This window comes from Notolepis coatsorum (genome assembly GCF_963971535.1).
Source record: "Notolepis coatsorum genome assembly, chromosome: 8".
Taxonomy (NCBI): Eukaryota; Metazoa; Chordata; class Actinopteri; order Aulopiformes; family Paralepididae; genus Notolepis; species Notolepis coatsorum.
This window is the reverse complement of record NC_140172.1, coordinates 15,207,212-15,222,951: the sequence shown is the minus strand read 5'-3', so window position 1 is coordinate 15,222,951 and position 15,740 is coordinate 15,207,212. Positions and strand designations below refer to the sequence as shown.

Below are 15,740 nucleotides of genomic sequence, written 5' to 3'. Positions count from 1 at the left end.
CATAGGCATGCATGTTATGAGTGGGGCGTGCTACCCTGTAGCAAGATGGCCGCCATGTGGCAACGTCTGTCGCCGTTGGCCAGCAGCGCGGGTGAGTCGACCTTAGTCTTTATATATATATATCTACGGTCCAGCGTCTCTCGCTCCTGAGGATGCCGCTGGGTCTGACCTCCGGCTGCGGTGCTGCGAGGCGAGCCCTCTGGGTCGTGTCCTGGAGCGAGAGACGCTGAACCGGCATCAAAGAGCATTGTGTTTTAGTTTTTTTCATTTGTGTTTTCTTTAATCTCTCGGAATCAGGCAGAGAGAGAGTGTGTGTACTAGGCCTGTCCCCGACTAAGGATTTGTATAGTCGACTTTGATTGGCCAAATAGTCGACGACCCCCCCCCCCCCCCCCCCCATGCAAAAAAATATATATAAATATTTTAAATTAGTTATCATTCCATTTGGGCTGTGGGGGGTGCTTAATGTCTGAAGGAGTCGACTGAAGGCTTCTTGTCCTCTGCAAAAGCATGCAATTAGTTCACTGATGGATACATCTTGACATTTGTCTAGTCTAGTGTGTTCATTAGATGGGTGAAATTCTCTTTCAGTGCCTCTGTGCCCGTTTTCTTACACAGTTAGCCTCGCTGGCATGTGCGCCATTAGCGTTAGCCACGCGTCTAGACCTCTTTGCTTTTGGAAATAATAATAATAAAAAAAAAAATCTTAATAATTTTATTTTTTAATTAGACTAAGAGGTTGGCAGTCGACTACGGCTCCTTTCAATCGATTAGTCGACTATTCGAGGTCAGCCCTAGTGTGTATATAATATACTGTCACACCACGGGGCAGGGCTGTGGTTTATTAGCATCGCTGTTGTTCATCATGTGTATCTGTCCCGATATCTGTCTTCTTGAGGTGCCTGTCGACACTTTGTGTGTTTGTGTGTATGTACTGTCAGTGTTGCATTTCTCTGACTGTCTGTAGTCACTGACCCTAACATCAACCCCCTCCCCCCAAAAAACTAAAAAGCATGGCACACCTATACTGAATGCAATTGTAAATATGTACCGATATATATAAAGAACCTATTTTTTTTTGCATGCTTTTTGTATACCCTGATATAAGCAAAGAAATAAAAGGGGGGGAAAGAACAATCTCAATAATTTTAATATCCAGTTACCGTTATTGTCTCTACTACAGTGCTACATGTAAAACGCTGCTGTCGGGCAAGAGCCTCATAGACCTCATTTTCATGTTTTCAAAGTTTTGTGGTTCTTTGGTTTGGTCCATGAAACCTATTAAAAACCCAATGTACAGTATATAACTTCAACAATACACAGGTGTGTCGATCTGAAGATTTTTGTTCCTGAAAACTTGACCCTTTCAGATTATGTTTTTGCCTGAAGGCAGCGTTATACAAACAGACAAGTTAACAACGTAAGAGCCAGTCAAATGGACCACGCCCTCTTTGCTTGATCCTACAATCATATAACGGTTGCACTTAGTTTGTCCGAGGCAAGCAGCAGTCGTGATTGGAGGATCAAGAAAAAGGGGCGGGCTTCATATAGGTAATTTTTTTTATTGAATTCACTTGTCAATCACAAACTGCAAATGATGGGGGATGATTTCACTTAAAGGAACACGCCTACTTTTTGGGAAATGTGCTTATTTGCCATCTACCCTAGAGTTAGACAAGCAGATAACCGCACCGTTAGCCTATCTTAGCGTCATTCACTGGAAGTAGGTGTGCCAGTGTAGCTTAGTTCCCAACAGTCACGAAATACACTCCAAATACAACTCCAAAACGTTCCTGTAAACATGTTGTGACCTGTGTATTTACCACATGGAGAAATAAAAAAAAATATATAATTAGACATTTTCGTTTTCTAAGCAGATATATACTCTGAACAATTTTTTGCCGAACCACTGCTGCCTGGGCGCAGTGATTTCATCACCTCAAAAGTTGGCGTGTTCTTTTAACTACACGATTTGAGTCCCTGGAAACGGATGGTATGCATATTTTGTGTTTTAAATAACTTGTGGAACAAATATTTGATTAATTAACGTTCAACCTTTCACACATACAGTACAGAACACAGGCACAATACGTGTAGTAACAGAAATCATGGAAGAAGAATGTATGATTTATGTGCACACATAAGGAGCGATTAAAGGGTAGTCCCAAAGAAAAGTATTTCCCTTAATAATAATAATAATAATAACTTCATTTTATATAGCGCCTTTCAAGGGACCCAAGGTCGCTTTACATAGGGGGGGGGATAACAAAGTAACAGACAGTGGACAGACACAACATATACATATAAAGTGGGAGATTAGGGGTTAAAGGCCAAGTTGAAGAGGTGGGTTTTGAGCAGTTTTTTGAATGAGTGCAGAGTTGGGGCGGTGCAGAGTTCTGCAGGGAGGGAGTTCCAGAGGGTGGGAGCTGCCACACTGAACGCTCTGCCCCCGAAGGTCCGCAGTCTGGTTCGGGGGATGGAGAGCTGACCAGTGTCCGTGGATCGTAGGGACCGTGACTGAGTGTAGGGGTGGAGGAGGTCAGTGAGGTACTGAGGTGCCAGAGCGTGAAGGGATTTGTAGGTGAGCAGGAGGGTTTTGTAGGTGATGCGGGATTTGATGGGGAGCCAGTGGAGGTGGATGAGGGTGGGGGTGATGTGCTGCCAGGGTTTGGTGCGGGTTAGAACCCTGGCAGCTGAATTTTGAACATACTGGAGCCTGTCCAGGGTTTTGCTTGGAACCCCGGACAGGACCCTGTTGCAGTAGTCCAGGCGGGAGGTTACAAAGTATGGTATGGATATGGACACACGGTTATTATGCTGAGGTTAAAAAAGAAAAAAAAAACACAAATCTGAGCACAGCACAATATCCACAGTCACTCCAGCCCCCAGGCTCGGTCCGTCGCTTCACTATAGTCACTGAACGGGATGAAAAAGGAGTGGTGACTCTGTGAATGTGTCCTTGTTTGTTCTTCTTATGAGTATTTTTATGTTGATGCGTGGTTGGTCTGTTGTGAAGGTGAAGCATCAATTCTATCGAGGACACATGAATGTATAGTCATTTTGCGGGGCCTCCTTTTCCAGTCACAAGGTTCTTCACCTGTGTGTGCGTGTGCGCATGTGCGTGTGTTAGTGCAGGGTTCCAGTGCAGAGTCTATTTGCCACAGTGCCATGTCCCACGGACTCATGAGTCTGCCCTCTGGTGGTCACTCCTAGAAATGAAAAACAGGAAAAGACATTATTGATCATCGTTACATCAGAGCTCAGCATTATAAGATACAGTAAACAGTGTAGCGACATGGTGATACTGTAGAGACGGTGTAATGAGATGTTATTACAGTAAGGTGATGGCAACGCCGGTATGGTGATACAGTAGACGCCGGTGATGGCAAAGCTGACATGGTGATACAGTAGATGGTGATGGCTTCCCTCCCTCGGATATCCACGTCGCTGAGCGGATCTCTGCCTGTCTGTCCGACATCTTCGCCTGGTTGACATCCAACCACCTCAAACTGAACCTAAGCAAAACAGAATTGCTTCACCTGCCGGCCAAATCCTCCCCCCTGACCGAGCTTTCCATCACGGTGGAGAATGCAGCTGTGACCGCGTCCCCGACCTCCAAGAACCTTGGTGTTGTCCTCAACCACCAGCTGAACTTCTCCGCTCACATCGCAGCGACAACCAGAACCTGCAGATTCCTCCTGAGCAACGTCAGAAGGATCCGCCCCTTCCTGACAAAAGAAGCCACCCAACTCCTCGTCCAATCAACAGTCATCTCCTGCCTCGACTACTGCAACGCACAGCTTGCTAGCCTCCCGGCCACTGCCACCAAGCCTCTTCAACTCATTCAGAACGCAGCGGCCCGCCTGATCTCAAACCTACCGAAGTCGGCCCATGTCACCTCACTTCTTAGAGACCTGCACTGGCTCCCCATTGCCGTACGAATCCGCTTCAAGGCCCTCGACCTGGCATGTCGTGCGGCAAAGGGAACCGCAGCAACCGCTCCCGCCTACCTCCGGTCAATGGTCTCTAACTACACACCCTCAAGACCCCTACGCTCTGCATCTTCTGGCCGCCTCAGACCCACTCCTATCCAAGCTCCGGGGGTCATCAAAGAGAAGTCGCCTATTCTCGGTCCTTGCCCCACAATGGTGGAACGAACTTCCCACCACAGTTTGGTCGGGTTTCGGCTGTCCTATCTTTCGCCGTCGACTAAAGACACACTTCTTCTATCAATACCTGAAATAAAAAAATAAATAAAAACCGAACTAACCCTAACCTTACTTAGGGTCCTAATATACTAACCTACACTGTAGCACTCAACACTTTGATGAACATTGTTACTCAGCTGATAGAGTTGTGCCCTTCCTGATGACTTGTCGTACAAAACTTGTAAGTCGCTTTGGATAAAAGCGTCAGCTAAATGACTAAATGTAAATGTGAATGATGGCAACACTGACATGGTGATACAGTAGTAGAGGGTGTAGTCATGGTGATACAGTAGTAGAGGGTGTAGTCATGGTGATACAGTAGTAGAGGGATACAGTGATACAGCAACATGTTGAGCACAGAACTAAAATGGATAACAGGCCTTTCCTACACTAAAAAAAAACGTGTTGCTAAATAAACAGACGTTTATTTCAACATGTCTTTTTTAAGAATGTTAGAGAATCGTGGTAATTTTCCTTAGTGCACACTACTATAAGATGACTGCCAAGAATTTTGCTGATGTTGTCGGAGAGGATCGTTGTTTCGTGTGTAAACACTGCGAGAGATTCAGACAGTTGGAATGTTGAAGGGCAAGGTCAGCATGTTGAACCCTTAGCCGTAGTTCCTTCTTAACCTTCTGTAGTGTGGTAGTGAAGGGTTAACCGTCTGTAGTGTTAGTGAAAGGTTAACCTTCTGTAGTGTGGTAGTGAAAGGTTAACCTTCTGTAGTGTGGTAGTGAAAGGGTTAACCTTCTGTAGTGTTGTAGTGAAAGGTTAACCTTCTGTAGTGTGGTAGTGAAAGGTTAACCTTCTGTAGTGTGGTAGTGAAAGGTTAACCTTCTGTAGTGTGGTAGTGAAAGGTTAACCTTCTGTAGTGTGGTAGTGAAAGATTAACGAAGGGTTATGTATATAACCCAGTTCTATGAGTTAAATGGTGCGCTCAGCACCTGTTCTGCACTGTACTTCACTTCGTGCATGAGCACTGAATAAAAAATTCCACCATGTACCTTTACCTCCCAACATCCGTCTGACCACACCCCCTTCCGCTTACCTTCATAAGCAGGTGTGTGGTCACCTACTCGCCTCCTTCCCAAACTTTCACCACAAGGTGAGATCAAGGGCCGCAGCGGCGTCCAGGTGCTGAGCGCACCATTTAACTCATAGAACTGGGTTATATACATAACCCTTCGTTCTATGACGTTAATGGATTGCTCAGCACCTGTTCTGCAACAGGGGCTGAGCGGGAGCCATAGCCCGACAAATGTACCCCGCTGAGGCCCCCCACAACCATCAGACCGGGGAGGACCGAGCCCCCCGACCCTCCCTAATGGAGGATACCCCCCCTATTGGAGGTTTACGGGAGGGAGACGGATCCGACCGTGCGAAGAGGAACTCAAGCAACCCAACGCACAGGGTGAGCAGACCGTGGCTTGACCCCACGACTACACACACGCACAACCCGCATGCAATCAGGGAACGAACGGAAGGAACAACCTCGTTACTGCCCCCAAAATCATGGGGTCAAGAGCAAACCCAACCCCGTGGCAAGGCTGTAGCAGCGGAGCGCGAAGGAAGACCCAGACCCACCGAAGGGACTGGATCCCCCGGAAAAAGGGGGCCCGGAGAGGTCAATGACGCCAGGCATCAAGACCCCACCAGGCGGTCACTTAGTGACACCGCCCCCCACATCGCCAGCGTATTCGGATAAGGCCCCTCCAAGAGCGGGCCCTTTCCCCCCAATAGCACACCGCCTGGCACACTGACCCTGCAGAACAGGCAGTCAGCATGGCCGTAAGCACACAAAAAAGGTTAACCAACGGAAGCAGGCAGCGCACCGGGGAAACCAGGCATCAGGCTGTAACCTGAGCCTGGAGCACTGCGGACGAGACGGGCGCCAAAGGAGTCAGCTGAAAACAGCCCCCCCGGCGGAAGGGGCGTATGCTGGCGTTGTTGCATGACAAAGCCTCCATTAAAAAAAACCCACCCAGAGGGGTCGAGGCAGAGAAGGCTGACATGATTGGCAGACGTCATGAACGTGCAGGTAACCCGGGTGTAACTGAGGGGTACAATTCCCTGACTGTATTGAATAAGTATGGTATCATTAAACCACTACTGAGTTATGTACATTACTACTGGCCATACAGTACACATGTATATGAGATGAACACCCACACAATAACACGGCTTAACAAGAAAGTACTGTTTATAATAATATTTATTAGAAGAGCACCAAGATTATCTTACATTTATTAAGATTGAGAGTTGCGCTTGTAAGGCGAAGAATGTGCATGAATAGGTCAAGAGCGTAAGTCCATGAGCATATTACGAAGGGGATAATTAATACCACCTGTAGCATAAGAATTATATATGGTACACTAGTAGGTCAGCTGGAGATACTAAGGGGGTTCCCTCCGGTTGTAAGCCAGCAGGGGAGAGGATTTGTCGGTAGCAAAAGTCTGGATCAACGAGGAATAAGGAGACTCCAGGTACAGGAGACAGTGCAATAATCCCTTGATCCGTAGACAAAGCAACAGCTATTCTCCGGTGTGCAGTGCCGCATGGAGGAAAGCTAGCCAGCCTCAGAGTCACACTGGCGCTGCTCTGATGGCTGCCTTTCTGATCGCTCCGACGAGACTGTGCTTTATTTTGTTAATTTTTATAGTATTAGGAGTTTTATTTGCACCAACTGTTGGTGCATTATATGTGTATGACCGTCAGTCAATCATTGACATTGGATTAAGAAAAACTTACCGTTTGGATTGCTCTCTGGATCGAATCGCTGAACAGCAGAAATGGCCCGCCGAGATCCTTTGTTATGCCGGCCATGGCCAAGACCAGAAGCCGCCGCGAAGACGAGGAAAGAGAGCCGGGGTCCGGAACAGACTGAGGTCCAAACGACACAGAACCACATTGCCCAGCATATTGTTGGCCAATGTGCAATCGATAGGAAACAAATTGGACGACATCAGAGCACGGATCCAATTCCAGAGGGACATTTGGGATTGTAACGTCCTCTGTTTCACAGAAACTTGGCTGAGTCCAGATGTCCCGAATCACGCAATAGAACCGGCAGACCACTTCTTCGTTCTCCGCAAAGACCGGACGGCAGAAGAGTCACTAAAGACGAGAGGAGGCGGCATTGCCTTCATGATAAACAAGGAGTGGTGCGATTTAGGCAACACAAAGGAACTGTCTAACCACTGCTCCCCAGACCTGGAGTTTATCACGATAAAATGTCGACCCTTCTTCCTCCCAAGAGAGTTAACGTCCATCATCCTCATCGGAGTGTACATTCCACCACACGCGAACACTGGGGTCGCACTTTCAAAACTTCACGACGAGGTAAACAAACTCCAGGCAGCTAATGTTGACGCTGCCATTTTGGTCTTGGGGGATTTCAACAGCGCGCGTCTTAAAAAGGTGCTGCCGAATTTCTATCAGCATGTGACCTGTCCCACCAGAGGCGAGAACATATTAGACCATGTATACTCGCAATTTAAGAATGGGTACAAGTCACAGGCTCTTAGTCCATTCGGTAAAAGCGATCACGCCGCCATTTTTCTTTTGCCAAAGTACAAACAGAGTCTCAAGCGAACGCCGGTGGTCTCGCGAGAGGTTAAGCGTTGGGCCGTGACGTCAGTGGAGTCACTCCAAGCAGTGCTGGGAAGCACAGAATGGAGTGTATTCCGTGATAACACAGCCAATATTAACGAATACACCGAAACGGTGATTGACTATGTCTGTACTCAGGTAGAAGTAATAATCCCCTCCACCAAAATTAATATCTACCCAAATCAAAAGCCCTGGGTAGACAAATCCGTCCGTGAGGCTCTGAAAGTGCGCACATCAGCATACAACACCGGGCTGGTGACAGGCAACATGGAAGAACACAAGATGGCAAGATACAACGTCAGGAGAGCAGTAATAGAGGCAAAACGGCGTTACAGGGATAAAGTTGAACTTCAGTTTGAACAGGCTGACTCTAGAGGCATGTGGCAGGGCCTCAGAACAATGACAGACTACAAAGGAACCCCCCTCAAACTGAACAGTGACATCTCCTTAGCAAATGATCTCAACTCCTTCTATGCGAGGTTTGAGGCTGTGAATAACAACACCAGCCTACAAACCACGGCAATGGGGGGGGGGGGGTCTGCTGATGGAGACTCAGTGTTCAGGGTAACAGAGCATGAGGTGAGACGGATCTTTAAAAAAGTGGATATCAGGAAGGCAGCAGGACCGGACGGCATCCCCGGCCGCGTCCTAAAAGTCTGTGCCGACCAACTGGCCCCGGTATTCACTGACATCTTCAACCTGTCCTTGGAACAGGCTGTCATCCCCACCTGTCTGAAGAAGTCCACCATCATCCCTGTACCCAAAAAATCTACGCCCGCTTGCCTCAACGACTACCGCCCTGTAGCCCTCACCTCCATAGCCATGAAGTGCTTTGAGAAGCTAGTGAAGGGCTACATCTGTTCCTCCCTCCCCATCAACCTGGACCCTCTGCAATTTGCATATCGCCCCAACAGGTCCACGGAGGACGCCATAGCCCATGTGCTGCACACAGCAGCATCACATCTGGACAAGAGGCAGGGGAACTATGTGAGAATGCTGTTCATCGACTACAGCTCAGCATTCAATACCATAGTCCCCTCCAAACTCATAGCCAAGCTCAGGGACCTGGGCTTGAACTATGACCTGTGCCAGTGGGTCTTGGACTTCCTGACGGGCAGACCCCAGGTGGTAAGAGCCGGCAACTGCACCTCCTCATCCATCACGCTCAACATAGGGGCCCCCCAGGGCTGTGTTCTGAGCCCCCTCCTCTACTCCCTGTACACACATGACTGCGTAGCACAGCGGAACAACAACACCATCATCAAATTTGCTGATGACACAGTAGTGGTGGGCCTGATCTCTGCCAACGACGAAAGGGCCTACCTGGAAGAGGTAGAGAACCTGTCACAGTGGTGCCAGGAGAACTGCCTCTCCCTGAACGTCAGCAAAACAAAAGAGATGATTGTGGACTTCAGGAGGTCGGGGGTCAAGGACTACAGCCCCCTCAGCATCGACGGGGCACCGGTTGAGAGAGTGAACAGTTTCAAGTACCTCGGAGCCCACATATCCGAGGACTTGACATGGACCACACACATTGACAGTGTTGTGAAGAAGGCACGACAACGCCTCTACTTCCTCAGGCGCCTAAGGAAGTTCCAAGTCAGTCAGAAGATCCTTAGGAACTTCTACTCATGTACAATAGAGAGCATCCTGACCGGCAACATCACCTCCTGGTTTGGGAATAGCACTGCACAAGACCGTAGCAGACTACAAAGAGTGACACGTTCAGCCGAACGCACAATTGAAGGGGGGCTTCCCACCCTCCAGAACATTTACAACAAGCGGTGCAAGGGGAAGGCTAAGAGAATTATTAAGGACTCGAGCCACCCGAACAACTGCCTCTTTGAACTGCTGCCGTCAGGCAAGCGATACCGAAGTCTTAAGGCGAGCACAGAAAGACTCAGAAGGAGCTTCTATCCCCAGGCCATCAGGCTGCTAAACGAACAATAATCGCTAAACGAACAATAATCACTATGCAACAACCATCAAATGCACACAGCACACACACCCACACGCACACACTCACTCAAACAAACAACACACTGCAGCACCCACTCTCCACACTTTAGATCACACAAACACACTTACACTTTATATTTATTGATAAAGGATTTGCACTACAACTCGTACACCTACTGTGAATTGTACCTAAACTGCACCTCGTCCATTTATGCCTTGCACTATATAGTATTGTATATTAGTACACTGCACAGTATTGTATATTGTATGGTAACTACGTCTACGAACATTGTACATATGTCTAAACTGAACACTGTGACCTCTTTTTTTACTTCTAATCTTTACTATGTTTTTATTTCATACTTATCTTGTCATGCACAGTCTCTGGAGCGCAACAGTAAGAAGCATTTTGTACAAAAGTATTCTGTACCTCTGTATGACAACTATTAAAGAAACTTGAAACTTGAACTTGAACTTGAGTCCTAGAGGCGGGCTCGACGGTGCTCCTCACAGGGTAAATCCCACACGGTAGTGGGTGTAGACGATTCTCTGCTCCAACAGCCACAGGACCAAAGCATTATAATCCAGCCGAAAAGGGCTCTGTAGTCGTCGGTGTAGGTTATCCAGTGTACATATCCACACGGTTCTCGTCTAGGGCTCCTCGGATGACGGCACAAGGTTAGGCCGCCCAGCCTGGATAAGCACACTAGCTCGGTACGATGAAACGTTGGTAATGCTGGTCACTGTAGAACGGTAGCCGCACGATACACTATACATAATAGACTATTACTTAATAATAGAATAGGTCGAACTCGACGATACAGCGTTAAACTCTGACATTTCAGCTATCAATTCGCACGCGGTCTCAAGGCTCTATTTCGGGGCAAAACGGGCCCACTTCACAGCACGTTGTATCGTGGTGTGAGGCTTCAACTTATTGGTTAACTAACTGCTGTATCCACCTGCGACGTATTTATACGTAAGGTGAACAATCTAGTACCAGCCTTATTTCTGTCTCATATTACTGCGCCGAACCGGGCATGTCCAGGCATGTCTTAGCGGTGACTTTGAACTAGACATTGGGGGGTATGGCCTAGGGGATCGCTGTCCAATAGGAGAACGAATATTATGGTCTGGCCTGTACTAGGTAAAGGGATATTCCGTGTATATGTACAAAGAATATACAAGGGATATCAGACGATATACAAATACTACACAATATATCTCAAGTAATAAATATATATATTCGGTTTAATCTGACCCTTTGTAACACCGGGAGTTGACTCTGCTCCAACACACCAGGGAACCAACCACCCTGTCGTTACCAGATGCGGTGGTTGTTCCTATAACCCCTCAAGAAAAAACTCCAAAACACACCTGCGGGCATACACTGGCTATACCGCAGTACAAGTGTTTCAGTTTTCAAAAAAGGGTTATCCCAGGCCTACGGTATCAACGAAACTTTACTTCGGACCGGGCCCGGCGGCACGGGAAGCACAGGGTTACCAGAGGAGGTCCAAGACCACCCCAACAGCCCCCTCTTCGCCATGCGTGAGAGAGAGAGGAGCGAAGAAAAGAGAACCAGCCCTAAGCACACCGCACTTGGTATTCCCAGGCGGTCTCCCAACCAAGTACTAACCAGGACCGAACCTGCGTAGCGTCCGAGATCGAACGAGATCGGGCGTGTACAGGTTGGCATGGCCGTAAGCCATTACGATAGTGCAGAGTACAACATGTACCCAACAAAGGGTCTCCATAGCGCCTAACCCTGCGACACCCGGACCGACCTGGCATTTTTCCCCCCGAAAAAAGCACAAGTCCCTCAGGGTACCAGAACAGCAGATCTGCATCCCCGGCGGACAACGGGTTAACTGACCTGGACCAGCGCGACCAGACCAGTCCCGTGTCCTAACCACGCAGACATGCCCACTCCAGGAGAGGGGGTAGGTATGCGTGTCGATCTAAAACATGAAAAGAGGGCGCCACCCAGACGGTCCCCATTTAGACCGTGCTCAGTGGCCCACCCCAAGGGCGTGAGACCCCTCTACCTATGTTCAGATCTATTCCGTTAACATCCCCCAGATATGAACGAGAATTAATCGAGACAACCTAGTAAACTGGCGCTCGGAAGAGACAAAACTCCATCCCAGTTGCCCTATAAAAACGCTGTTTTAACAAGCAACCAAGGCGCACTTAACCCCTGTGTGATTCTGTCACAGAAACACACCTGAGCCAGCACTATGTATGCGTCGAGACCCAAACACATCAATGGATAGTCTAGCAAGACACCAAACATTGTTCCTCCAAGTCACCTGGGAGAACGACACGGAGCCGTCGTGCTTCATGTACCTTCCTCTTTTTATTCAAAAAAGAAAGAACACAGACTGACATGAATCCCTCGTGACGCCGCTGGGGGTAATTTTTCTTTACATTTTTACATCCCACCACCCTCCCATAGGGAGGAGACGGAAATCCTCAGAGAGACTTCCCACGCGAGCTGTATAGATTGAAAAGAATATATTGCAACATTGAGCCATGTACAATTTTGGGTTAGGGCTCTCCGAGGATTACACACTCAATAATCGAATTGAATCGAATACACATACAATAGAGCAGGACTCCTTTTTGAAGTTCTACTCACCTTGACAATCTGAGGAGGAGGCTCTGAACTCTGAGGAGGCTCCCTCACAGGGAAGGAGAGTCCTAACTCACAGAAGGCCCGAGTAGGAGCTTCGTGAGGAGGAGCCCTGACCACTCCCCGAAACAGATCCATCATATGGACCTGAACAGCTCACGGAAGTCTTACCAACAGAGACGCGCACAGTGACGTACTCTATGGCGGGGAATTTCTGCGGTGCACACGCCCAATATTCCAGGGCGTGGGACCAGGAAACTCCCTCCCTCCCCCCCTCTTACCCTGTAACGTGCCGAACAGCAACGTGATAGGAACCTTGAAGGACAGGAGGTTGTAACCCCTGCCCATCAAAAGGGGAGGAAAGGATTACCAGTTCACCCCTTTACGACCCCACACCCATGATACGATGTAATGACAAAAAAGAGCATGACACAGTCACAGTCAGCTACATGAAGTGTCTAACAGCTTCACACAGCTCATGTGCTAACCTGCTATCTGATTTTTACTAAGGAAAAAACACAGAATAGAGAGGGCCCCCTTAAGAGCCCCGGTACCAGACTTACACATGTGCTTCTGTGGCCAACCTAACCCAGTTGTAGATCACAAGACACACACAACCCTTTATCACCACAAAAAATGGCAAATACACTCTACAGAGGAACGCCGTTTTTCATAATGAGAGAATACACAATTCTCGATTAGTATCGGCCACAGGCCTTGCTAAGCACACACGAAAAGTGACCAAACAATCTTTTCTTTGAATGAATGAATGAATGAATGAATTTATTCACACACACACACGATACATTTACATGCGAGTATCCTCATGTGATAACAATGTCCCAAATTGTGTGCATGTGCATGTGGAAAATATAGTTTCTCAAGCGGTTTTAGCACAACCCCAGCAACCAAGCTAAGGGTTACATCGTATCCCACAACACAGTGACACAATATATTGTAAACAACATGTCTGAGAGGAGGGTGGGGAAGTCCCCAGGGAACCGGGGGGAACACCCCTCCTACCTTACCCTTAATACGGCCAGTTGAACAGGTAAACCCGTTAATATGTGAACACACTGTTCATTGTCATTACAGGCTGAGAAAAGAATTCATTCTTCACTCATATGTTACTGAGCATAGCTTTATAGGTTAATTTAACCCCCTTAGTTGTGAGTACACGGTACATGAACACACATGATGTTTCTCAACACAACAAACCAGATAATTTTTACATATGTAACAAAAAACCCGATTTGTATGGAGAAGCTAATACCAGTGACAAGACAATTCACACACAACTCGCGTCGTATCCTAAATGTATTGCAGCAACACCCGTTTTGGAAAACATCGTTATTACAAAACATTAGAAGGGAAGGAAGAAGACGCGTTTTAAGGTCTGGTCGGGACCTTCTCCTACCGTGAGCGCAGACCACGCGAACTGCAGTCTGGCTAACAGGGCACCGATAGTAAACACAGCATTCCTGTGTTGACGATACGGGCAGCGTCGCTGCGCCACCCAGCCGCTACGGTTCTCCTTGTTGACGCAGTCCTCGCCGGCCGGGCTCCCGGTAGGTTCGACTAACATCCTCTGTCAAAGATGACGTCGTAGTCAGAGTGTTTAAAGCATGTTATAGTCTCAGAACGTTCAACAGTGTAGCATTAAGCTAACAGCCGATCGGCTGATAGCCACAAGCTAACGTATACCAGCCTGGTAAACACAGCGAGCTAACGCCGCAGCTAACAGCTGCGCGGCTAACAGGTAGGCCACAACTAGCACGCAAGCTAAGCAGCTATCACCTGAACTTGTACACAAACGATATAACAAGCCACACTTCCGACAGGCCGCCGTCTGAAACCCTCCTCACCTTTAAGAGAGAAGAGAAAAAGAGATGTCAACACAGTTTACAACGGTGATTTTACCAGACATCCGGTGGATCCAGCACAAGTCCCATCTGGGTTGCAGCCGACTTGAACATGGATCTTCCGATAACGAACATCCATGCCCACATTTCCTCGTTAGGGTATACTCTCATTTGTATATGAAAGATGGGGCCTACACGGTGACAGAGAAGCATCCACTCGTCCAGAGAATCCTGGGATCACCAGTTCCTGGTCGTGGCCCACTAGTTGACTATAATGGGCTTCAAACCAAGGTCCTCCGCCGTCACCTAAGAGGCTGAACAGAGGACCCTAATCTGGGGCCGGTTTTCGTAAACATTGTCAGCTAGCCCCAATAGCACTAACAGACAAGTGGTGCTCGCAAGCAAACATTACTCACCCAGGCTTGAAAACCAAAAGTCCCTCACAACAGACTTCCACAATCCAGCTGCATAGCAGTAGGGTCGAACCCATCCAGGCGCAGCAAAGGAGGACTGCAGTTTGGGGAGTATATTAGCGACGCAAGCCCCTAATACGAAAAACTGGTGGAGGTTTTTAGAATGATCATCATCTTCCAGACACTCCAGTGACGAAGACAATATCGCCGTATTTTCTCGAAAAAAATAGTGAGAGAGAAAATAAAGTTATGATGTCAACGTATCTCCTTGTTCTTCTGTTTTCCTTTCTCCAGCTAATACTTTCTTCCTCGCCAAGTGATTGGTATACAGGCACTATCTTGTGGATGAAGTTTGAGAAGGAGATGAGTGTGTGGTCCCACCCCCGCTTATGTAGGTAAGCGGATGGGGGTGTGGCCAGATGAATGCTGGCATGTAAAGGTACATTTTGAAATGTATTCAGTGTAAATCCACTGAAGCAAGATTTATGCAATATGACGCTGAGCGGCAGCTAGCATGAAACAGAACCTTCTGTAGTGTGGTAGTGAAAGGGTTAACCTTCTGTAGTGTGGCAGTGAAAGGGTTACCTTCTGTAGTGTGGTAGTGAAAGGTTAACTTTCTGTAGTGCGGAAGTGAAAGGGTTAACGCTGATATTGAGTCCCTTCATACTGGTGGACACCTGCAGCACTGGCTTGTTGGCCACAAAAAAGTGGATGGAGCCGCTCTCCAGTTGTTACGAACGCTGAAGCCTACTTTGGGGGCGCTGTGTGGAGTAGGTTCCAGTGTTTGTTTCAGAGGCTGTACGCCTGTATCAGTTCCGCAACCGTTTCCATTTCCGGGGTAGGCCTGATTGGCCGCGACAGGCACGTGACGCGCGTGGCACGCCCCCGCGCCAGCCGCAGCGGCAAGCGCGCTACTGCTGGAGTTCACTTCGCCTTTCACATCGCTGCCGTTGGCGAAAGCAGGATGAGAGAGTGTAGATTTCGCTGTGTATCATTTATCATTTAACATTTGAAAGGCATACATTGTTGTCATACAGAAGTACAGAATACTTTT

The 15,740-nt window shown here is 48.0% G+C and overlaps 1 protein-coding gene across 1 annotated transcript in view; it reads right to left on the bottom strand.

Moving 5' to 3' along the window:
• Window positions 1-855: 855 nt before the first annotated feature.
• Window positions 856-15,740, bottom strand: part of p2rx1 (purinergic receptor P2X, ligand-gated ion channel, 1) — a 99,069-nt gene continuing 84,184 nt past the window's right edge. Inside the window, exon 13 of the mRNA XM_084320176.1 lies at window positions 856-3,209. Within this exon, the coding sequence (XP_084176302.1) occupies window positions 3,204-3,209 (6 nt within the window). The 3' untranslated portion in view covers window positions 856-3,203. The remainder of the gene's footprint in view (window positions 3,210-15,740) is intronic.